General features: G+C 34.0%; 2 protein-coding genes across 8 annotated transcripts in view; both read right to left on the reverse strand.

The window, feature by feature from the left end:
- The window catches only part of LOC117321885 (outer dense fiber protein 2-like), a 40,546-nt gene extending 21,045 nt beyond the window's left edge, over positions 1-19,501 (reverse strand). For 5 of the 7 annotated variants that reach the window (XM_033876498.1, XM_033876499.1, XM_033876497.1 and 2 more), the window contains exons 1-11: positions 19,359-19,501; positions 17,024-17,136; positions 16,176-16,304; positions 14,681-14,836; positions 14,188-14,375; positions 10,299-10,428; positions 9,688-9,894; positions 8,130-8,201; positions 3,660-3,776; positions 2,023-2,138; positions 119-298 (exon numbers count right to left, since the gene is read on the reverse strand). In XM_033876498.1, coding sequence (XP_033732389.1) covers positions 119-298; positions 2,023-2,138; positions 3,660-3,776; positions 8,130-8,201; positions 9,688-9,894; positions 10,299-10,428; positions 14,188-14,375; positions 14,681-14,836; positions 16,176-16,304; positions 17,024-17,136; positions 19,359-19,371 — 1,421 coding nt within the window. In that variant the 5' untranslated portion in view covers positions 19,372-19,501. The remainder of the gene's footprint in view (positions 1-118; positions 299-2,022; positions 2,139-3,659; positions 3,777-8,129; positions 8,202-9,687; positions 9,895-10,298; positions 10,429-14,187; positions 14,376-14,680; positions 14,837-16,175; positions 16,305-17,023; positions 17,137-19,358) is intronic. The other 2 variants (XM_033876500.1, XM_033876501.1) reach the window with 2 other exon arrangements.
- A 2,092-nt stretch (positions 19,502-21,593) lies between these two features.
- On the reverse strand, positions 21,594-24,648 carry LOC117321886. Its single transcript, XM_033876503.1, has 4 exons — positions 24,518-24,648; positions 23,182-23,312; positions 22,411-22,581; positions 21,594-21,707 (listed from the first exon to the last, which is right to left on the reverse strand). The coding sequence occupies exons 1-4, from the start codon at positions 24,553-24,555 to the stop codon at positions 21,634-21,636; spliced, it is 414 nt and encodes a 137-aa protein (XP_033732394.1). The 5' UTR covers positions 24,556-24,648; the 3' UTR covers positions 21,594-21,633.
- Between the last annotated feature and the right edge of the window lie 664 nt (positions 24,649-25,312).

Raw genomic sequence — 25,312 nt, forward strand, 5'->3', positions numbered from 1 at the left:
ACAGAGTATCACGGAGCACACAGGTCAAGTGCAGTACAAAACCGGGTCACTTTTAGTCATGTCTGAATGACGTACATGGAATGGGGATAAAATAGACAGCGTGCCACCGTAAACTTACGTGGAAAGAGCAGAATTTTCTGCCAGTATCTGGGATTTCTCCTTAGAAAGTTTATCGTATCTCGGACCCATCTGGTCGAGCTGAGTTCGCAAATCCTCGAGCTGCGACTCTCGCTCCATCAACTGAGTATTAAGCTGTTCGAGAGCATCCTCACTTCTCAGTGCTCTCTGCTTCTGTACTCTGTAGAGGGATGATGAAACGGGTAAAAATACACCTGAAAAGCTCTGTTATACCCTTTAATCAATTAATGTTACCTAAATCTCAATTAGAATTTTCTTTTATAAATCAAATACAATTTTCTTTAAATGTGCTTTGTATTTTTATGATACATAACATGAGAAGATATACTGTCATACTTTTAGTGTTTATTTCTTATCATCAGGAATTTCTTTTTTTTTTCAAGTTAAATTTAATGTAAACTTAAATTTAATTTGAAATATTTCTTTTCATCTTCCAAGTTATATGAATATATAAAACATGTAAATCTGTTTACTACATAACATTAAAAAAAACCAAAAAAAAAACCTTAAATTAAAAAAAAAACATTGTTTTTAGATTCATTATTTTATGTTTATTTAAATCTATATAATTCTCAATTTATTCAAATCTGACATATTGTCAAAATATCAGAAAGATGAAATCAAATTGATAAATTCATCTACAAAATACCTACAAACAAGGTCATGGAAAGTAGTGTTAATACTAGATTTGATATTTATAAAACCATACACCATCTCCTACAAGATAGAGAAGCTGACACCAAGGATCTACTGTATATATCGATCTTGTAACATATATAGCAAATGGTTACTAAAAACCCAGACCACATGCAAGGTTAACTATCCATACGGATCGATCCCATTATTTGAATTTTCTTAGGCAAGAGATATATTAAAATGAATTTATAAAATACTTAATATTTTCCTTAATATGAATTTGATATAATATCTATTGAAACAAATAAATAAAAGACAGATGACTGTACTGAAATGAAAAATAATTAAAGTAGACATTTTTATACAAAATTCAAATTCTTTATCGTAAAGTTAAACTGTCTCTGCCACTGCATTCCATGCATGCTACTAAGTCAACATTGGCAAGCTTTCAGCAAAAGAATTCCATGCAAAATCATTCCATATTGCAGACACACAAATCAGATCCGGTGTCAAACTACCATTGTCAAATCACAAAGACTTCAAATACTCTTAACATGTTCTAAATACTAAATCTACCAATTACACTATTCTACAAGGTTCTTTACAAATGAATTATTGCAAGAACAAATAAAAAAAAACATTCTTTTGATGATCACAACTACTAAAATATCATATTTCAAGTTTCCGTTTTATTTATCATTTGAAAAATATCTGATCTATTAATATCAAAACAATTTTGAGATATTTCTGAGCAAATTTAACCATAATTTATTGTCAAATACCAGAAACAAATGCAAAAAACAGAAACTAGATCAGAATTTCTTTTTCAAATAGAAAATTGACCAAAAAAAATTGACTTGTTAAAAATAAATCCAATAATTATGGTAACACAATGACCGTTTAACTTTTAACTTAAATAGCAGTAAAATGAAACGAATTCACTTCTGTACATTAAAGAATTTGTTTATCAATGTTAGGCTCTGTGAAGTTTGAAAACACACCAACAAAGGTCAGGAAGTGACGGGGAGGACAACAACATCAAATATGTGAAGTTATGTTGGGGGAACAGTCAATTCTAGCACAGTGCATTCTAGGTTATAGCCAGACTTAAAACCCTACAGCTACCTGTTGAATCCAGATATCAGTTCCTTCATAAAGAAATAAATAATCTCCTTTATCAAAAGCAAACATCCTCCATCAGTGATGGCCAGACACAGTACTACAAGTCCTGTAAGGTAAAAATCAAACCTTGTGGCCTTTTTGAGAGCCTCCTTGTCCCTTTCTGCCTTTTCCTTGGCGTTGGCCAGGAGCTCTGTCAGGTGCTCAATCTCTATCTTGTCCTGTGCCTTTGATCCATCAATAGTCTGAAAAACACGGCACTCACTCTCAGGACTTACAATATAACAGTTCTAAAGTCAATATAGTTTAATAGATTATATGACACTTTCTCGTACACTCTCGTAATATAAGAATCAATACAATCTGGACATATATATCTGTACTCTGTAAACCAATCTTTTAAACCCAGAACAACAATATTGAATCTACCGCCATTTTTCAACGCTAGTACTTCTTACTGATTCTTTATTTCCTCTTGCCATATTTTTATGTTGAATATGATTTGTAAACTGCAAACAGTTAAATTAATTCACCATTTGCAGGATTATTTTTTATCTCGGAGAAACCGACCATGTGATAATAGATAACAATAACTCCTTTAAATAAACCAATCCCTTAAACAGCAATATCCCAGGAATATTCAGATTTACCCAACAATGCAATCATTACTTTATAAATCCAAACTCAGGCCTGAAGATATTCATAGATGTTGTGAAAGAAATCTGAATCCAGTTTGTATAGTTCAGTATGTAATGCCAAAGGTACTTAATATGATACCAATCTCATTATATACAAGAATCTCAATAGTGAAAAGGAAAAACAATGAAATTCACACGGCACTCAAGTTCTGTGACAGATTAAAGATGAACACAAAACAAAGACAAAAATCAAAACTTGCAAATGAGACAAAAATTTAAGACTGACAAATCAGATGAATAACTCATATCTGAAATTAATTTTGGTGTTTTAAATTTTAACCTGGGACATCTACTAAAGAAATATAATTTATGCTGTATGTTTAAGAAAACAAGCAAACCAAAATTAGCTAAATAATCAACTGGGTATCAATAAGACTGTGTACTAGTCTAGGTACTCCAAGTTGGGTAACTAGTTAATATTACAGCAGACTACTATTCATACTAATTAATATCAAGTCTTTCAGATAATAACCTCCACAATATCAATATATAGGACATCTCTAAATTAGCTACCAAATATTTAGCTACATCACTGTATACTTAAAGAAGTGAAAAGCAATGATTTAATCAAAACCTGTAAAACAAAATGCTGACAAGCTCTGATCAAAACATGCACTACAAAAAGATTTAAAAAGCACGGCTCAGAACAACATGCGAATTAACTAAAATTGAAATCAATCAGTTCTAGATCTTCTATTTACAAGCTACTGCTGAAAAACACCAATCAGATTCTAGTGTGTAAAACATAAAAAAAAAGTTCATGTGTGATGGTTTAATTATCTGAAGCGAGACTTTAAGGTAAGACGTTTTACCAGTCCATACAGTCAGAAATACGGAAACCAAATGGGATAGTTTAATTTACAATAAATCATTTATAAATCAATATTGTTTACTTTTTCCATTTTGTATGTTTGATTTGTTTAGCATTAAAATTGGAGACATTGATCTATAGATCTATTGTACATGATAATGGAATATTGGACAAATGAATTACATTCATTTAATTGTCTGTGATCTTTACCTAAAGAAGGTTTCACATTCTGGAATAAGTTGTCTCCCTTGACTCACCCTGATTTGCACTGCCATTCTATTGCAGTCGGCCTCTTTGGTTCTCAGCTGTTTTTGTAAGTGTGCTCGCGTACTTTCTAAGGTGGATTGAAGTCCAGTTAGAGCTATATTCTCCTCCTACGGTGAGACAGGATAGAAAAGGTGAGGGACGAGGTTCCAACATTTACACTGTTGTTTGTAAACAAACATTCAACAAGGCTCAACAGAAAGCAACACCGAAGGGATATATTATACAAACAATTCATACGGGTACAGCTTCAACTAGATCTGCTATTTATGTAGATACACATTAATTAGGTAAGTTAATGGAGGATGTTAGATCTGGTACTTACAAGGATGTTGGGTATCACCATTAGGGTAGTAGCTTAGTGTTACACATTACACTGACAACAAGATTTAGAAAATCTTGAATATCAGATTCCACAACTTTTATCATATTGAACAATATCAGTCTGTAATTGAGATAAAGGATTGGTACAGGTTACACTTATAGACCTACGAAACTGACCAAAAATATAATTAGACATAAGAAATTGACCAAAAATATAATTATAACTCTATTTACATGCCTATTTAACTAAGTCAAACAATATAGATAAGATATATATATACAATATTCATACATTTCCAGAATTTGTTTACTACATCTACTGATTCTACAGAATGATGTACAGGTTCATCAGGTACTTTTAAGTTTGTAACATTTAAAGAGCATTAATTGGACCAAGTAATATAAACACTGAATGTTTATTTTGATAAAATTTAGATTATCATCAATATGTAAATTTAATGAATATAAAAGTTACTACATTGATTACATTGTTTACACTATATCTTTCACTACATTTTGAAATTTTTAATGAAAGAAAAAAAGAAAAACCACCAAGTAACAAATTAAAGAAACGATTCAAAAGAAAAGACAAAATGAGAGAAAGATGATTATAAAATTAAACCTTGTTGATGTCAAATGGGGTATAATTTAAGTACTGGAGAAAAAAAAAGGAAACAAAAAAACAGGCCCAGGTGTCTTCAAATGAGTTAAAAGCTGAGGATTGTGCCCAACATTGAAATACAATGTTTGACCAAAACCTGTGTCAGAAATGTTTAGAAAACATTGATGTTAACTGTAAGCTGTTATATTAATGACAAGTAATTAGGTATTTACAAATGGACAGACAATTCTTTAATGGCAGACCTATTCAAAAAGTGATGGATAAGAAAGATAAGATAAAATGTTAGGGAATCTATACCGACTATCCCAACAGAGGTGTTTTAAACAGACATTTTAATGTTGGAACTCTATAGAAAATCTGTGGGTTTTCCTATGAAAAATGTGTCTTTGTGTAGCAGTTAGTAGTGTAGCCAGATTGAAGGATTGGCTAGGCAAGTTATTACACATCAGTCACAATCTAACAATCTTTAGTTAAGAAGACTATATATATAGCATGCAGTATACTTTAGGAAAACAAGAGGCCCATGGGGCCTGTATCGCTCACCTGGTTGGATTAGACCAAATGTCGAAATAATGTTCATATTCAATTTGTTTTATTTGTAAAACTCTAACAATGCTATATATAGTTATAGTGTGGGAATCCGAACTGCTTTAAAGATTAATGAAGTCCAGACTCTCTAAGGTCTGAAAGACCTCGAGAATTGTTTATAGAACATGCATTCATCACTTTATGACTAGTAGCGATTTAAAGAGTCACCATTTATGCAAAATCTGTTCCCCTGTTTCTGACCAAATTGGGTTCAAATCCATTCATAACTTTATGACTAGTAGCGATTCAAAGGAATTACCTCTATTTCCCCCACTGGGCCCCGCCCTTTTGGCCCCTCCGGGGTCAGAGGCACCATTTATGCAAAATCTCTTTCCCTTCCCCCAAGGATGTTTCTGACCAAATTGGGTTCAAATCCATTCATAACTTGATGCCTAGTAGCGATTTAGATGAATTACCTCTATTTCCCATATTTGGCCCCGCCCCTTTCGCCCCTTTAGGGTCAGAGTCACCATTTATGCAAAATCTGTTCCCCTTTCCCCAAGGATGTTTCTGACCAAATTGGGTTCAAATCCATTCATAACTTTATGACAAGTAGCAATTTAAAGGAGTTACCTCTATTTCCCCTATTGGGCCCCGCCCCTTTGGCCCCTCGGGGGTCAGAGTCACCAGTTATGCAAAATCTGTTCCCCTTCCCCCAAGGATGTTTCTGACCAAATTGGGTTCAAATCAATTCACATCTTTATGACTAGTAGTGATTTAAAGGAATTACTTCTATTTCCCCTATTGGGACCCGCCCCTATGGCCCCTCTGGGGTCAGAGCCACCATTTATGCAAAATCTGTTCCCCTTCTCCCAAGGATGTTTCTGACCAAATTGGGTTCAAATCCATTCATAACTTTATGACTAGTAGCGATTTAGAGGAATTACCTCTATTTCCCATATTTGGCCACGCCCCTTTGGCCCCTTTAGGGTCAGAGTTACCATTTATGCAAAATCTGTTCCCCTTTCCCCTAGGATGTTTCTGACCAAATTGGGTTCAAATCCATTCATAACTTTATGACTAGTAGCGATTTAAACGAATTACCTCTATTTCCCCTATTGGGCCCCGCCCCTTTGGCCCCTCGGGGGTCAGAGTCACCATTTATGCAAAATCTGTTCCCATTCTGCCAAGGATGTTTCTGGCCAAATTTGGTCAAAATCCAATAAGAACTTTTTGACTAGTAGCGATTTGAAGCAAATGTTGACGGACGGACGGACGACGGACGCCGCGCCATGGCATAAGCTCACCGGACCTTTGGTCCAGGTGAGCTAAAAATCACAGCAAATCAACACCCCACAATGTTGTACAGATGTATCTTGTAAATATCGTGTTTTTACTGTAAAGTCTACAGAATCATGAGCCTACAGAATCATGCATGCTATGAACAAGTCCAGATTGACTGGTTAATAGGAGACAGCAAGGTACAATTTGTAACAATGTCTACAAAAAAGCTCATCATCTTTCAAGTTTGGGAACACTAATTAAAAACAAATTATAATTATATAAATCTCTTACTTGTAATTATAACTTCCTCTAATTCAAAATATCAAATATTTTTCATTTCAGAATTTGAAAAAAATATTTCAAGATGAAAGAAAATAAATAAAAATACCAGTTTGTTGGTCAAATCTGTTTCTCATTCTACCAATTCATAATTAGCTCCATGCTATAAAAAAAAAACAATAAAAAAAAAAAAAAAAAAACTACATATGACAGTAATATTCAGAGATGACGAGGTTAATTGTGATACAAAGTTACAGGCAGAACAACACAAAAAGGTGAAAGAAATTCAAGCAGCTACTGGATTGTATGATTGACACTTAGATAACAAAAGGATAAAGTCAATATAGTACTGTTACATATAGTTTATAATATCCAGACATTTTCTATCTCCTTTGTTCTGTGTCAGCTAGCCAGCAAGTTTACAATGAAAGAAGTTTTTGAAATTCAAGCACATCTCAAAATAAAAAAAATCTGATTATTTAATTAGTTTCATAGGGATGCAGATTTTTAAAAAATGTTGAAATATTTCACCCTTTTCCGTTTTGTTTTTAACTTTGTGTATTTTGGCCTTGTTCCAGAGCCTCTGCGTTTTACTAACTCCAGCTGACCCAAAACAAGGAAAGACAATCAGACTCAAGTCAAACCTTTAACTATAACAAGTGAACTCAAAAATCGGTGAAAACTTGTTTTAAGCATGATAATTTAGCTGATAGTCAAACATTTCCTATTGAGTTTGGAATAAGCAAGTAAAAATATTTTGTATCTCACCGAAAAAAAAAAAAAAAAGGTTTGTTGACAATCTTTTTATCTATTTATAATTCATTTATACATTCAATTAACAAAGACATTTTTGATAACAATTGATACAGTATACATATATGATACATAAGTGTAGTATATATACATGTGCAAGCTTAAATACAGTGATCAGATCTAATGTGTGTTATAACCAATTGGGATGATCTAAAGGGATCTTGGTGCCCACCATCATATTATCAGGGATTCTTGGTAATTTTCAATTGGAATTTTCTATTTATTTATCTTCATTCATAAATCAATCGATCAATAATTTAATTACTCATATAAGTAACATGTACAGAATTTATTTTATTTATCATGTTTATGATATTTGTTCTTTCAAAGTAAGAATATCATTCTATCTAATGACTAGAATAGTAATGTGCCACGAAGAAATTTTAGTTATTCACGAGAAGTAGCTGTTACAGTAACAAACTTCATAATTATGTTAAAATCAAAATATCTGCAGGCAGCCATCTTTAAAATTCCACCAGGTTCAAGATGTGCCATACACAATAAAGACCATGTACGAAAATTAATCTGATGATGGTGGGCTAAAATCTACCCGAGATGGTCTGAAAAGCGACTCAATACCATGATCACCACAGGGGTGTATTGATGATCTTACCTTCTGGGCAGATATATTAGCTCTCATATCTCCAATGAGACGGTCACGATCCATTAGTTCTATCCGTAGACGCTGCAATCATACAACATATAAATACTTGTTATCGACCGAATCTTGATTCCTAATGATCTTCCATCATTAACTAATTAATGAATAGATTCAGAATTAAAAGAGATTTAGTATCAACAGAATCAATCTACATCCTAGCATGTTAGACCCACAAGTTCCCACATCCATGCCCGGTGTTGGTTGTTTTGTAAATATGATCTGGGGACTTCCAAAACTGCTTACCGTATCTTCTACCAAATTCTGGATATGTTCAGTTTGTGTTATGCTATAAATGCCATTAAACAGTCTTTAAGTCCCAAAATGAATGATGTTGAGAAATTGTATGAAACAAATATTGAGTCATGCCAAACATAGAATATATATATGTATATGGACACAGGCATTAATTTAAGAGCATGATCTCATGCAAAAGTTTCTAAACAGCTATACTATAATATCTAAAACATCTGAACAACAGATACAGAACAGTCAGTAAAACATAGGAGCCATACATCTTAATTGTGGTTTTCTAAGTAAGTCTCTCATTGTAATTGCTACTTTATATACATGGATTTACTTTTCACACACAACAAATTTAACACAACCTTACTTTAACCACACACACAAGGTATAATATGTGAGGTAGCTAGCATATAGCCTTAACTTTAAAACACTGTGTGTCACATCTTATGTGTAACCCTTGTAGCATATAAATTCATATCACAATTAACACACTATGAGGTAATGTGTTAGGTAGGTAGTATACAACTTAAACTATAGAAGACATACACAGTGTAAGTCGGTTGAAATCACTTTACGTTTTACAACTTCTTTATGAAGACAAACTTAAAAATCATATTTACAACAGTGGCCATATAGAACTGAAAATTGAATGTGTATAATCAAATTGAATGTGTATAATCAAATTGAATGTGAAATAATACTGATCTCAGCAAGGTGAAAATGTCAAGTCAAATAAAACAATACAATGGATTCAGTCTGAAAGAGTACTTTCCTCCGCCCCTATCAACTTTAGTGATATCAAATGAAAAGAAATCCATGCATGCCTTTTATATCTCTTTCCTATTAAAAACAATATTTAAAGGTGATTTTTATTATGTTAACCTCTTCTTGACATGCATAGACGTACACCACAACAGAGTTTGTTAACCAAGACTGGAACAAATATGTTTCTAATGCATACCAACCCTGTTGTATCGCAATAGGGATCTCACGGGCTGTCAATCAAATATAAGGTACCAAGTTTATGTGGACTGAACAAATTTACATGTCAAGTAAATAGACATTTAGATGGATAACAGTATATTTTCAAGTAAAATATCATAGCTAGTTAGCATAATCTCTATACCATGCTAAAACGTTTTTTTTTAGTTTTAAAAATATAGTTCTTAATTTACTGCTTTCTATATAAATTATATGAGATTGATGATCTAGAGTCCCTGACATATTGAATAATTTCCTATCAGAATTTTCTATGAATGTAGCCTACCTCGTTTTGTCTCTCTGAGTCTGAGAGTTTTATCACCAAATCATCTCTCTGTTCTCCCAATCTTAGAGCTGCAGCCTCTGCATGATGTTGTTCCCTGAGTAAACGTCTTAATGTACGGTTTGTGGCCTCAAAATCAGCAAGTTTCTCCAAGAGTATGTCCTTCTGTCTACCGTATCGTACGGAATCACCATGAGAAAGTTTGTTTTCCTGAAAATTTAAGTAAAAAAAAAATTTTATCAGTATATATATAACCTAAATATACAAAAAAAGGAAAAAAAAAAGGACAAATATTGGAACTCTGAGTAATCCAATATTGCCACTACATCTAGCTCCTGATAAATTTTTGTATAAAATTTACAAAGAGTCATATGAAACTTTCATTGTATGTGTGGTTGCTTTCATGGAACCACAAATACAATTATTATTGCTATACATTTGATATTATTGTTATACATTCGATATCACTGTTTATACATTCAATATTATTGTTGCATGGCCTAATCATGAAAGTTTCTACCTACAAAATAATCTGAAAGCTCCAAAGCATGAAAGAAAGTACACAAGAACGTTTCATTCTGTACACCATAATTAGTTACAAGACAAATCTTTACCTCTCGGAGCCTCCGTATCACATCCCGTAATTCTCCTACGTGTTTCACTGCTGACTGACCATCCATTTCAACCTCAATGAGTTTTTTCATTAATTTCTCTCTTTCCCCTGATGCAATAACGGCTTCATGTCTGTTGAGAAAGTAAAATTTGTGTAATCTAACAAATCAATTTTGAAATTTTAGATGTAAATAAACATTTTAAAGAGGATATTTATGACTTCTACAATATATATGGTATACAATGAGTTTATACAAATTGTTTTGTTATTTTTCTTCAAACATCTGTTATCAATTGTGTAAATGTTAAATCTTATTAAACAAGCCAGTATGAATATAAATAACATCTAAACAATATGATAGACAGTATTGGTAATGGTCATTCTGTGCTTGTTTGCCTACTACAGAAAACAAGACCACCAATGTTGGAAATGATAAAGCCATGATGCAGGGGTCGACATTAACGCTTGTCCGATTGTCCGGTACCAGACGAAATTGATGTCGGACAAGTGAAATCATTAAAGTACTTGTCCGACGGGACAAGTAACAAATCTGTCATTGTGTTTTATTTATGTTATATTCTGAAGTCAAAACTGATTCAATACTCACTGTAAAATGAGTAAAAACTCCTTTACATTGTGTTAACCATCGAACGGAAGTGAGTTGATCATGCTTATTAAAGCTTCATTCGGAACTACATAGAAATGATGGTAGACTTCCGAGGGATCTCGAAAACATGTAATCGGTATCACTAGTATGTTTGAAACGCATGCGAATGCTGTACATGTGAGAGCATTGATACTACGACAGATACCGTCTGCTTGAATCGTAATAAAAATGAATCAGTTTTGATATAATTAAGGAGGCTACAGATGAAGCAAACTGCCGTGCCCTAGAAAACGGTGACATGTTTTAATGTTTTCACAGTAGTAAGTTTTTTATAGTTTAGTCCAACAGTTCTTCATGAAAGTTAACTATTTTAAAGTACTTCATTCATCTGCTTTTAGGTAAAAAAAGGATGGTTTAGTAAAACTTAAATAACTTGTAATAATACTTTCTTGCTGTTTTATTGTTGTTAGTAATTATTATGAGTCGAAATTATGGCTTGCAGTGCTTACCTCTACTTTATAATAAATCATCTCGCTGTTTACACATAACAGATGGAAAGTAGAAACACATGTAAGACAAGTGATTATTTCATTCGGACAAGTGAATTTATCTTATCACTTGTCCGAAGGGACAAGTGCAGAAAAAAGTTAATGTCGACCCCTGTGATGGTAGAATAAGAGTACTGTCAGAACAAACTTTGCCTGTTCCAAAATGACCTTAGCTGTTGATAGGACGTTAGATAGATAAAACCAAACCAAGCCTGCTCCAAAAAGCAGTGAGAAGTGTCAGTCTAGTATCAAATGGCATAAATCACATGTCAAAGATATCAGTTCAAATTTAGTGAGAAGATATCTGGGCAAAAGTTTATAAATATTGAAAAGATAGATGACTTTCATAAGTCATTGTGCTCATCATCAAATAGTATCATCCAAGCATGAATTTCAAGGGGGAAATGTTTCATAAAATGATTCTTCTCAATAAGGGCTATTCCATTAAACATCTAACTGACCCCTGGATTCCAAAATAAATCACTTCTATTCATGGTTGGATTTCCTTCCTATAGGTTCTAGTAATTTATTAAATAAATTTGATGGATGGTACCCCTTAAAAAATCCTGGAGTCCTGGGGTGGGATAGATGTTTTACTGGAATAGCCCGTTAATCATAAATCTTTGTTAATTAACCCTTTAAGCCCTGATGATGCATTAATGCATCACCGGGCCGGGGCCGAATGATGCATTAATGCATCACGGAAGTAGATTTTTTTCTGCATTTTTTTGAAGTGATGATACAGCGATTTAAATAATCATGACTGATTCTTACTTGAATGAGATAATGTTTGGCAATAAATAATGAAATTAACAATACGTAACACAACTTTAGATGTCTAAATTTACGTATAACGTCCAACTTGTTTTAAACTTCTGCTCTCGAGAACTTCCGCTCGGACGGGAGCGAGTAAACAACTGATTCCCGAAAAAATATATAACGAATCTAGTTTTTTGTCCTGTGTAATAAAGCTGGGAATGTTCAGGACAGTTTGCAATATGTATTTAAATTGACGTTTTGTACAAATGGTTCACATATTCGTGAATTAAAAACACAGAAACAACGATACGTTTGATTAATTGAATGAACCACTGGTGCATCACGTCAGCGGCGCGGCAGTGTCTGCCAACTCGCTAGCTTTTATGATCAAATCTCCACCATCTATCAAAGACATCGTTCCAAAACTACTTGCATGGTTTTATATGTATGTTTCATTGTATTTCTGTTGATACTTTATCGGGAAAACGAGCTAATAATTCGGATTTTTAACACAAACAGAAGACCGAGTATTCTAATTTTAGTAACACAGATCATGATCACATGACCATATCTTATCCAAGATGGCTCTATAAACACACACATGTGAGTACGTCGATTGATACGAATTCACGATTTGGTTTATATTTAATTGCGTGATTTTTTAAAAGATTTTGAACTTGTAATTCATATCGTTTTTTACATTCTCGTTACAATCATGGAAACGTATTATATCTACCAATAAAGTCATGGTATCATGTTTGTTACATGTGTTGCACAAAGAGACAGCAGGATAAATCAGTCAATCTTTTTGCTGAACATTTCATTTTTCTGGCAGTATTAATTTGCTTGAACTACTAAGTTGCAAGCAATGAATATCATTTACAGTGTACCTCATTATGAAAATTAAAAAATAATGAAAACAAGAAAAACAAATTAAAAGAAAGGAAGAAAAATTGAAGAAAAAAAAACCAAAAGAAAAAAAGCCTTACGAAAATGCTTTTTTGTTATATTGCATCAAAATATAAAAAAAAAATCATGTATTTGAAAACACAACTTGTTAAAAAAAAAATGGAAAAAAAAACACAAAAATAAACAAAGAAAAAGGCTGCCCTTTCATGCTTGCAAATGACTACCCACCCTTGATGCACGCGTTTAACACTTAATTCACTGTGTTGTTCATTGTATTGTTTTCATTTTCTTTTCCCCTCGTTTATATTAAATGTTAGAAGAGCTCATTCAAACTGTATTTTGCTTCCTAAGTTTTCGTTGCGGTGAGAGTTATCCTTCTTGATGTTGGAACCGCGTCGTCAAAATGGCGGCTAACAACCAAAATCGAGAATTTGCTGTTGGTACTGCATGCTACCGCTGACTGTACAGAGCGGTTTCCAAAAGCAATATCAACTAGTTAGATTTGTAAATCTCGTTTTTAAAAGTATAATATGATACTTGTTTCCATGACGAATGTACGTTTTGATCGCGCTGCAAAATGAAAGTACACATTCCCAATTTTGGAATCGTGTTCTCCGCTACAATTATACGCAAGGTAGGCAAGTCACAAGCCAATTTGTTGTTTTCGACTGTATTTTTCACGCGTATTAAATCTATAAGATATTCTCGATAATCCTGTTTACTTATGTGCGTCTGTATCATCAATTCTGCAATGCATTTCTCTCAAAAACGTGCTTTTAAAAATAAATGTCAAATTGAACGTCAATAATCGTAAATTAATTCAGGCCAGGAAAAGCCACGTGCATATTTTCTTAGGGCCACAATACCCATCATGCAATTTATTCAGTGACGAAAGTGTTAATACAATTAAGCTGCACTACTGCAATGTACACATTCTGTAATGCAATGATGGGTAACATAACTCTAATTCACACAAAAATATTCTCAGAAAAAAAATCATATTTGCAGTGAAATCCTAACATCTGTATGTATCTTTATCTGAAGTCCAGGCTATTAATCATGCCAACCTTGAAAATACAGCTTCATCGGTGAGATTTTCCATACTTCGTCGAAGGATATGGTTCTCGTGGGCTGTGATGTCCAGCTCATCTTTATAATCGTCTAACTCCCGTTCCTGTTCCCGCATCACGTGCCGTGAGGCATCCAGCAGGTCATCCTTATGTACGATTTCCTTCAGTGTTTTCTGAAGTTCAGCCTGTTGACCAGATACCAATACAGTAGTACAAACCTTAACAGCAGAGTTCTTACATTCAAAATTGACAGCGAGTCAAATCAACATCTTAAATATATAAGGCCTTAAATGTTGATATTAAAACAAAATTATTTCTTTCTTTCCTCAAGAAAGCTAAATATACTAAAATAACTAAAATTCTCCAAGCAGGTCAGAGTGACAAAGCTAAAAGAATAATGAACTCAACATGATGCCATCCCATCCTACCCCCTGGAAAACTTGGTTATTATTATCACCGTTAATGAAAACAAGTTTGGCTTCACATTTACCTCGTTCTTCAGTGTCCCAACCTCTGACATGAGACCTTCTATCTTTTTCTCATAGTTTCTCATCTGTCCATGGACCTGTTCCTCCTCGTCTGTGTCCAGGTCGCTCATGCGAAGACTTTCACGGGGGTTACTGATCTCTAGGCGATGAGTGGGGCCCTATAGATATCGAAGAGGTTCATATTAACTTTGGGATCAAGTATTACAGTAGATACTAAACTTATATATACATATATACAGGGATATCATGACTATGAGATATGTAAACCTGGTGTTAGATCATAAATAGACATATACACTTCATTTACTTATATTTGTTAATGACTGAACAGAAAAACTTCTTCATGGTATAATGGTACTGACATGAGATTTTATAAGCAAGTACTCTAACCATGAAATATCAGCAATAAAACTTACCTTACCAAAAAACAGTTATAATCAGTGACAATATTTTGATACATGTGCAAGAGCTTGTATCTACCTTACAGCATAAAATTATTCATCAACCTATGGAAGTCAAAATCTAACACACTATTAACATATAATGTATGTATATTTAGTGAATGGCGATGCAGTTCTAACATAAGGGTCCATGCAGTTCATTTCAGTGAATGTGGATGGGTCATAAAAAATCAAAATAAAAAACAAAATGATAAAAAATATCTACAGATGAAAATAATATCTTTTAAAGATCCTCATTTACCATGAATCCTGATGTCTATATATGTTAGATGATATTGGTACAGCAGTTCATAAGAAATCATCACAAAAATCGCATTCAGTGTAATCAATAACTATCATTTTCCATTAACCTAAGTTTATGTGAGTGTTCCAGCATGCTGCATACATGCTGATTATCAACTTATAACACATGTGTGATGCAAGTGTGACACAAGTTCTGAGCTAGCATGCTATCAATTCACCCGATAGGATCTGGAGCGGTGGGGGTTTATTTTACGTGGGTTTCTTGGTCTTGGCGTGTGTGTATAAGTTCTGCACAGACGTGGCACACAGTGACCCTGACAGTAAAGCAATGATCATGAGCTACATGTAAACAAAGGCCATGAAACGCCTACATGTAAACAAAGGGCATGAAATGCCTACATGTAAACAAAGGACATGAAATACCTACATGTCAACATAGGGCATGAAACACCTTCATGTCAACATAGGGCATGACACACCTACATGTCATAGCATATCATAACATCATGCAGTCATACATAATGTACATTAATTTAATGAACTGTGTTATAAGATCACTTATCAGTGTGACTTTGACGTGTCAATTGAGGGAACAAAATTTATATCATCCTATAAAATTCCATGTTGATTATGACTTATTACTCTGACACATTTGACTTATAATCACAGTTTATCTAACTAATCATAAACATAATCATACATTGATGATGATGTTGTATTCAAAATAGCTTGAAAACATGGATGATAAAGCCGAATTAAGATATTATTCTCGTAAGCAGTCATCCTAACCCACCTGCCAAGTAACCTTTGACCCTTTCGTGGCCTTTCCAGGAGGGGGAACCCATGCTCCCCCAGGACTTTTACTTCTGGCAGTGCTTTTCTTGGACAAGGCTGACCTCACTGGTCCTCCAACTGATGGAACCTGGACAAGAGAAACAGACATTATGTCAACAAAGTTTAGTCACTGAAAGAGTTAGCAGAATTTTGATTTGCAGTTACTAGAACCATACAATGTTTATTTGATAGATTAAACTAGTGATGACTTGTAAATTCAATAACTCACAATACATATAGGCTATATTTGTAGATGGAAACAAAATGTAGCACATTTACCAAAATAAATGAAGGGACATAACTCAGTCTGACCTTCAGTACCATATAACATAATAACACGATTTTTCATCAACACAAGAGGAAAATTAATTTATACAATACATTTTTACTTGTTTACTTACAATAATCATTTTTCACTTATAATGTATGAAAACTACATATCTCTTCTTGGATTAGTAGTCAAAACACTGCAGTGATCAATAGCTTGGGACAGTATCGTTATTATAGATGTATACTTCAATGTTAGATTCCAAAATATGCAGTGTTTTTTCAGCATTATCCTGCTTGCCTTAATATGAATTAATTGCAAGCAAAACAGGAAATATCACAATTTGAAATCTTATATACTTGAGCTGAAAACTAGTGCCTTTTGTGAATAAAATTATGAGACATAGTGTACGTCAGGATATGTTTCATTATTTAGTACGTATAGTACACATTCCATATATCAATGTTGTAATTAGTATACAATAAGTTACAGTATATATACAGAATAGTAATTAACTTTCCCAATCACATTGGACTTACCTTTCTTGTTTTTAACTTTCCCTTTTGTTTGACGTGGACATGAACTGGGACATCATCATCAACATGGACATGGACAGGAGAGGTTGGCCGAAGGCCTTTGTCAGCTGACATACCTTTATAAAAGCAGATATCATTGTTACCAGTTTTGCAAAGTTACTGATTCCATTTCACACATATTACACAGGATTTTCAGCATTTCAACATAATCTTTGTTTTTCAATTATATTCAAGTGGCACCTACTTCATAAGTAGGCCCTACACAGTGACACCCAAACTTTTCTTTCATGTAAGATGGTTTAACTTATAACTATCAGGCAAAACACACAACCTTTGTGTAGCAATGACAGGCATACGCGAGTTAAGGCACTTTCCCATTCTGCCCCGTGTTAAATAGGTCAATGTTGAATTCCATGTTTACCAGCTATAATTGTCTGTTCTTTCTATTTTCACTACACAGTAATCACAATGAAGTGTGTTCTACTTGTCTTTCATATGATTATTACGTTTATCGATGTTTTCTGTAGCAAAAACACATTTATTCATAGCCTCCCACAGCGTAAAAATGGCGTCATCGCTGCCATTTTGGTAGCCATGTGACAGCAAAAGAGGCCTAAAATATATATAAAGACACGTGTGAATCGAAATCAATTGTGTGTTTTGACTAATAGGAATGCAAAGCAATATCTAAACATGTGGTAAACCAGAAAAGAAAATCGTTTGGCAACAGAAACTGGAGCGGAGAGACGAGGTACCGATAAAATCGTTAATATTTCCTTACTTACCCTTTGTGACACCCCCTTGACAGTGATATTATGAAACCTAGGGCATTTTTCTTTCAGAAAACATAACTGTCAAAACTTAAGAATGAAGCGCAACCGTGCGCACGGTCAAAGAAGATGAGTATTCCACTCGGAAATGTAATTCGCCATGATTTTCGAAGGGGGATAACTCTAATGTAGTGGTCGTAGTTTACTACTTATGGAATATAAAAACGTACGGTAGGCCTATTACTCAAGCGTTTTTACACGAAAAAGTCGTCAATTTGAGTGGCGATCACTAGTTTTAATGGATGGTTGTAATATAAAAGTATGTTCTTTAATTTAAATGTAGATTCAGATTGCACTTGACTCATTTTGTTCACAAAGAAATCAATTCAATAATCAAATATATTTCCATTTTCATAATTATAAATTATAAATAATATAAATTATATTCCTGATTCAAATGCAGTCTTATTATTACCAAAAATGATTCAAACTGATATGAAATAGTTATTCGTGCTAAAACACTTTAGGTGTAAATTTATTTCACCATCAGTTTTACATGATAACCACCAGCATTAAAACTATGCCGTTTATCTTTTTTAAAGATATTTCTTGTTACAATTGTATTGACTTAAAATATAACAATAAATGCATCTTCCTGAAGATAGTTGCCTTATTTTTTGAAGAAATAGGAAAGTATCCTTTGATGGCAGGATCCAGTTGTTTTTACTACATTTCAAAGTGCCATAACTTTGTCAATTTTGAAGGTAGAGTCTTCATTTTTCACCATTTAACTCTATTTGTAAAGACCTTTCCAACAATGTATAACATGAAATGTTTCCTATAATTTAAAAAAATAGCCTGTTATTGCTACTTTGTGTATTGTAAACATGATGTGTCTACTTGCAATTGACTGTTGTCAGTGTTGGCTTATTCACTTCATGGTGAAGATTCTTGGTAGCACGGGTACCTGCATTGTGGTCCCTTGCATGCTATATAACGCAATTGCAGTATTAAGTGTTGCCCCTAGGGATTGAACACCCACCTCATACCTCTGCTCTTAATTTGAGGTGTGTCTTATTTTATTTGAATAAACTGAACACGCAAATAACATATGAAAGCTACTTCCCGGGAATCGAATATTGAAATAAAACCATACAAGATAAAAATTCTTGAACGATTATAACAGGGAAATCACAGGGGAATAAAATTGGTGCTACAAATATTTTGATGGGATTTGGAATCCGCGGTAAATTCATACTTGTTTGAGCAGGTCAGAAAACAACGAAATGTCATCAAACACTAAAATGTGTTTTGTTTCACAACGATGAGGCACTTGTATTGATAAGTGTCCATGTTTTCATTAACACCTGACAAGTTGAAGCAATGTAATAACCAAGATTGATCGCATGAACTGAAAACCCTTCATTAATTTTGTATAAAAACATCTGTCGAAACTTGTTTCGCCGACAGACGAGCTATCAGCCAATATACCTGTCATTTTCTTTGTCGTTTATTGGTGTTATGCCAAAGAATTTGCACATGTTCATTTATGCCGATATAAAACTCACCTCTCTTCCCCATTTGGCGATGCTTTTTGGTTGAATTACTTGAAATTCATTTGATTTTCCCCAAGATGAAAACCCCCCTTGAACGTTCCGATGACAATCGCTGCCTGTCTGTTGTTGTTTGCCGATGCTGAAAGCCACAATTTGATTGGCTAATTCGTTTTGATTTGCGTTACGCCTCCAACAGAAAAGATTTCTATGGAAAGAGAAGTAACTCTGTATCTAATTGTCTTAAACACGATCGAGTTGTATATATATTTCGTCTTATGCTGATCCACAAATTTTTAACCTGGATTGTAGTTGAAGACTACACGGTGTGTGATATAGCTCCATTTAGCTGGAAATTAAATAAATAAGCATAATAAATAGATAAATAAATAAGACTGTTATTTAAAATAAAATGGAATATCCAGAATCAAGGGATCCTCTTCAGAGGTGTCATAAATCGTTAGAACTAGTCTACATATATGTACTTTTTATGTCTGTAAAATTTACATAGCATTTAACTTGCGGTTTTAGAATATGCGTGTGAAATATGGCCGGGATGGTTTGCCAAAATTTGAAACTGAATTGTTAGAGAAATGCAATTATTATAACCAGGGACGTCTTATATATATGTTCCTGTCATAACAGGTCAATCTAATTGAAATTAAACTAGTAATGTTCGCTACTCTACAATACTTAACGATACACTTTAAAACAAGTATCTTGTATTGCAGTGTATCGAAGAGTATCGTAGATCAGTGGAAATTACAAGTCTAATTTTAAGTAGATTGCATAATATAGGCCTTCCTTCGTATGCGCGTACAGAAGATCTACATTTTGAAACTGGTTTAAATACTCTTTCAAATCGCCGAGGGAGAAAAAAAAAGAAAAGAAAAAACTCCAACTGTGATATAAAATGCATAGAAAGTTATATTATCCATCTCCGGACTATTTAAACGATCTTCTTCCACCTACTTTTGCAGAAAAAAGACGATACGCTCTTGTAACTTACAGGGATTATCGAGTTCCTTTCATAGTAAATCTCTCGTTTATACCTTCCCCTATTCGTAGCCAGAACTTGTTAGACCTCTCTGTACGAATATCGCCTTCCTTTAATTTGCTTATAAACACTATAAACTCGAATGTACAGCCATATCCACCTATCTACTACAGTTACGGTGGAAGAAAATTCAACATTTTATATACTAGATTTAGGCACAAACATAGTGTTCTGATATATGATCTGTATCTATATGTCCATTTTATGTTATGTTTTCATGTAATGTATTTGTATGATGGGAAAGGGCGTCCATAACTTAAATTATGCCAAATCCTTTAAATTGTCTCTTTTTTGGCAATGAAATATGTTTAAAGTCATTATGTAGTAAATCAACATAACTTCCGATACAGTGGTCATACTGTGATTTTTATTGCGCCATAATAATATTACATGTTTGACATACAAAAGACAAGTCACCAAATTATGTATAATGTATGTTGTCCAGATCGAAATGGATTTGTTTTAACGTTGGAGGAAACCAGTCGGTGTTAATTTTACCAATGTCTTTCTAGGCCCGACCGGTGGAACTGCGGCAGACAGGATGGTCACTATCTCATAGCCGGATGGTCACTATCACATAGCTGGATGGTCACTATCACATAGCTGGATGGTCACTATCACATAGCTGGATGGTCACTATCACATAGCTGGATGGTCACTTTCATATATGATCACAATGTAGCTGCGGAAATGTTGCTCGATCTGGACAACGGACGGACAATTTCTCACGTTGCATTGGTTGTTATAATGTGAATCTTAACTAAAACATGTACATGGATTTCGCAGCATTATACCTTCATATACATATGTATTATACTGTATTGCACTGAAAAAGAGTTTCTTTGCGATGTTGTACACGAGTTTACGATGGTATATATAACCGACCATTAATTAAAAAAACCGTATTTCCGACAATAGCTACTCTATGGTTACAATCACAAGCGCATTGTACATGTATGTGTGTTTCTCTTTCTGTGTTATAAGAGCGGAAATGAACATAAACTTAACCCCCAGAGTATAGAGCGAGCGGGATAGTGAACATAACCTAACCTCTGCGGCAGGAGACAGACATACGGACAAACATATTCTTTATTTCATCTTGTGAAGAGTTCTATAAACTTTTATTATAACAAATAGACTGCTAAAATATAAAAGTGGAAAAAAACCCAATAACCAACTAAAAAACAAGAACAAAAGATTCGTCAATGTTTATTGTTTTCTGTTATGAAACACTCAACATTTTTTGATGTGGTAATACATGGCCGTGAAGGCGTCACAGAACTCCCGATCACTCACGGAATTGTCTCCTGTAACGATATAGATAAACAATAACACATATATATACACACCTTGTAAAATATATCAGTATACTAGTAAAGGTGAGGTTTCCAGCAATGTTAATTTACAATAGGGGTCGGACCACAGGGGCTAGTAACGATATAAATGGGGAAAAAAATGAAAAATAAGAAAAAAACGTACGCAATACATATAACATAACACATAATGTTATGTTATATGTATTGCGTACGTTTTTTTCTTATTTTTCATTTTCCCCCCATTTATATCGTTACTAGCCCCTGTGGTCGGACGAAAGATTACTTTACCCATAGAGACCACTTACCGATACATTACTTTGTGCCATCAAAGTTGGTTCCATTGGATACACTTAACCCAAATTGAATCGATTATATACTTGCCTAATTAACCGTAGTTACGTATAACCAAATTACTAAACTAAGAACGCAGATTGTCACAAAACAGATAAACAATAAATGTTTATATTAACGATCTAGGAAAGTTTGAACCGTAAACTAAATACCAAAATGCTAAAACAGTAAGTATACCGCCGATAATATTTCTTTTTTGGCGTTTTGTGAAGAAAAAAACCCCCGGAGAGTACCAATCGCACATATTCAAGCTATCTTAATCTTATTTGCTTCTTATCAGACTTTTGAAAAATACCATTTTGAAATACCACCTTTCACATAATGCAATTGTACAATGCCTTACCATTTTCATCAAACATATGGAAAAGCTTGTCGACATCGCTTGCCGTTACTGATCCATCGTGATCAAGGTCTGTACGCAGGAAAAACAGAGCCGTAGATCTATCCTCAGTCAATTCGCTGTGATAAGCTGTCCAACCAGCAATAAACTCATGTTCGCTGACCCGACCATCCTCTGTGTTGTTAGAAAATTCAAACAAGTTCAATTTTATTTTCAATAAATGTCCTTAATTATTTTAACTACATTGGTGTGAGCAGAATATGCCTTAAATATTACGTATGAATTTTCACAAATACGTGCATCAGCAACATATATACAATTTATAAAGCATGGTGGTAGGTATTTACGTTACGCAGAGGAACCGTGGATAGGGAAGTATATCTATCTGTAACAGAATAAACTAGACATTCTTTGACATTTTTGCTGACCTATTTTTGTATTTCCTGTCTTCTCTTAATTATACATTTCCACATTTTTGGTTACAAGTAGGCCTATCACTGACGTTGAAGGATAAAAAAACGTCAGCGGGAGGCAGGTATTTACACTATTAATATAGCATGTGATTGTATTGGTATTCTGTGTCTTGATAAAGGAACGGATTGCCTCGAAAATTTGACATAACAATTATATGTAGTCTCCGCAATTAGATCAAATCTCCTGTCTTTGAATGGTGTCTTGCAATTATGGTGCAATCATGTGACCTGACTTGACCTTCATATACCGTACACTAACGAGTTTACCAATAAGCTACCATAACTTCAGACATTTGAATACCTGGCCAAGCATCAAATCCCATGAACAGATGCCGGAACTCCGTTATCCCCATGTGATTGTCATGATTGATGTCGTACTTGTTGAAAAGGTCATGACCCGACGAGCCGTCGTCTCCATCTGACTTCACGTTGCTATGGATACAACACATTGACATATAATGTACACGTATGATAGTTGTATTTCATGAGACAGTACAGCTATATACATATATTGTATATATATCACAGTACGCGTTAATGTCTTACATATTAATATTGGGAAAAATGATTCAAACATCTTTAGGAGAAATGATAGGTTTCAAAATGCTCTGATTGTCAATTGAAATAATTTCGTGAAATTAACCAACCGTAAAATAAAAGCAAGAAAGTAATAAATCGTTAGTAAGCTGAATTCCATATGGATACAAAGTCACACTAATGCTTTATTTTATTTTTTATTTTTATAGATGTTAATTGGATAAAGTCATACTAATGGTTTATTTTATATTTGCCCCAATACTACTTATAAAGGACGATGGGAATGGTGCCAGGAACTGAATTACTTACTAGAGTCAAGACAGAAAAGCATGAATACCGGCCATACGCCAGAATTTGTGAAAACAGAATTATCTCCCTTCATCAAAGATTTCGTTTACATTGCCATTAACAGTACATTTGTATTTCATTTGTAAAGTTTGGCGATCTGAGAATCCGCACCAAGGAAAGCTTTTGAAATCAAACAAGCCTTAAATAGGACAAGCATATCAATAAAAATGTATGTATCATAATCATCATACAAATCAGCACGCTTTTAGACTCAAATCACAAAATATAAAATAGAGACCGTATATAGCAAAACTTGAGTATATTGCAGTACAGTGTTGGACCCACATATAAAAGACCAACTGGCCACCTCTTCATCCGTCGTCCCCATTCCTGTCTCAAGTTCTGCTATAGAATCATTCATAACCTAGTCCTTATCTGTTTGACATTCTTATCCTTTCTGACAGAAGGACCAGCCAGTTTCTAACTTTTATATATAGAAAAATAATCTTTGTGAAGGGACACCTTCCTTAAATTTTGCAATACATGTAGTTTTCTATGGAAGTTTTTATGTTGGGAATATCCTTAAGTTAAAGAATGTTGATGAAACTGAGCGCAGAAATTGTAAATCAACACAGCAAGTTACAACTGGCTTGTACTAAGACTTGTCCAGTAGACACCAAGGAAGACACATAAACTCTTATCGTGTTCTGAGATCATAGTTCCATACCCTTATAAATACTGATATAACGACAATCATATTCTTATGTCAATAGTATAAAACTTAAAACTGAAAGTATAATATAATAAATTACCTAATAAAAAGCAAAGCGAGGATCGCCACCTTCAGCATGTTGATTGTAATATCCGTTCTGTCTGTGTGACAATGAACACTAGTTCGACCTCAATGAAAGTGTTGAACCACGTGACTCAGCATGGAATCTACACACGGTACAAATACATGAATGAGATAGAGCAGGTTCCGCAAAATTACAACAATAGTGGCATTTACCAACCAATCGTTGATAACAAACTAGATATCAGCTCTACTGTAACAATTTCGTCTATGTTATAAACAACAGAGACACCACTCTTAGTCTAGCGACACACAAACGACCGCGCAGTATCTCCCCCCCCCCCCCCCACCATATTGCGACCAGTCTATACGCATTGTATTTGCACATAATGTAACATTCAATTTTCCCAGAGTCTCGACGTGCCTGTATTTTTTTTCTTTCTTTTTGCACTGTGTTCAAACACAAAGAATGAGAACATGCATTGACAATTAGGAAGAAAAACGTATGTCTTCGTTTTCTTGGATTATAAAAACATATCTATCTTATATGAGGAAAACCTTCATGGGATGATCCGCTGGTGGCACAAAATAGAAGGGGGGGGGGGGGGGGGGGGGGGGGAGGTCCAGTTATGTATTGGTAATGCTCGCGAGCCGAATTATTTTTTTTGGCGAGGGGTCTGGGTCTGGGGGCCAAAATTTTGGAAAATGAAATGATTACAGCAAATTTTGCAATCTTTCAGGGATAAGATTTTCTGTAGGGGTTGTTGTTGTTTCTTTAAGGTTGTAAAGTATAAAGAAAAAAAAGTGTGTGTGT

Source organism: Pecten maximus, chromosome 2, assembly GCF_902652985.1.
Source record: "Pecten maximus chromosome 2, xPecMax1.1, whole genome shotgun sequence".
NCBI lineage: Eukaryota > Metazoa > Mollusca > Bivalvia > Pectinida > Pectinidae > Pecten > Pecten maximus.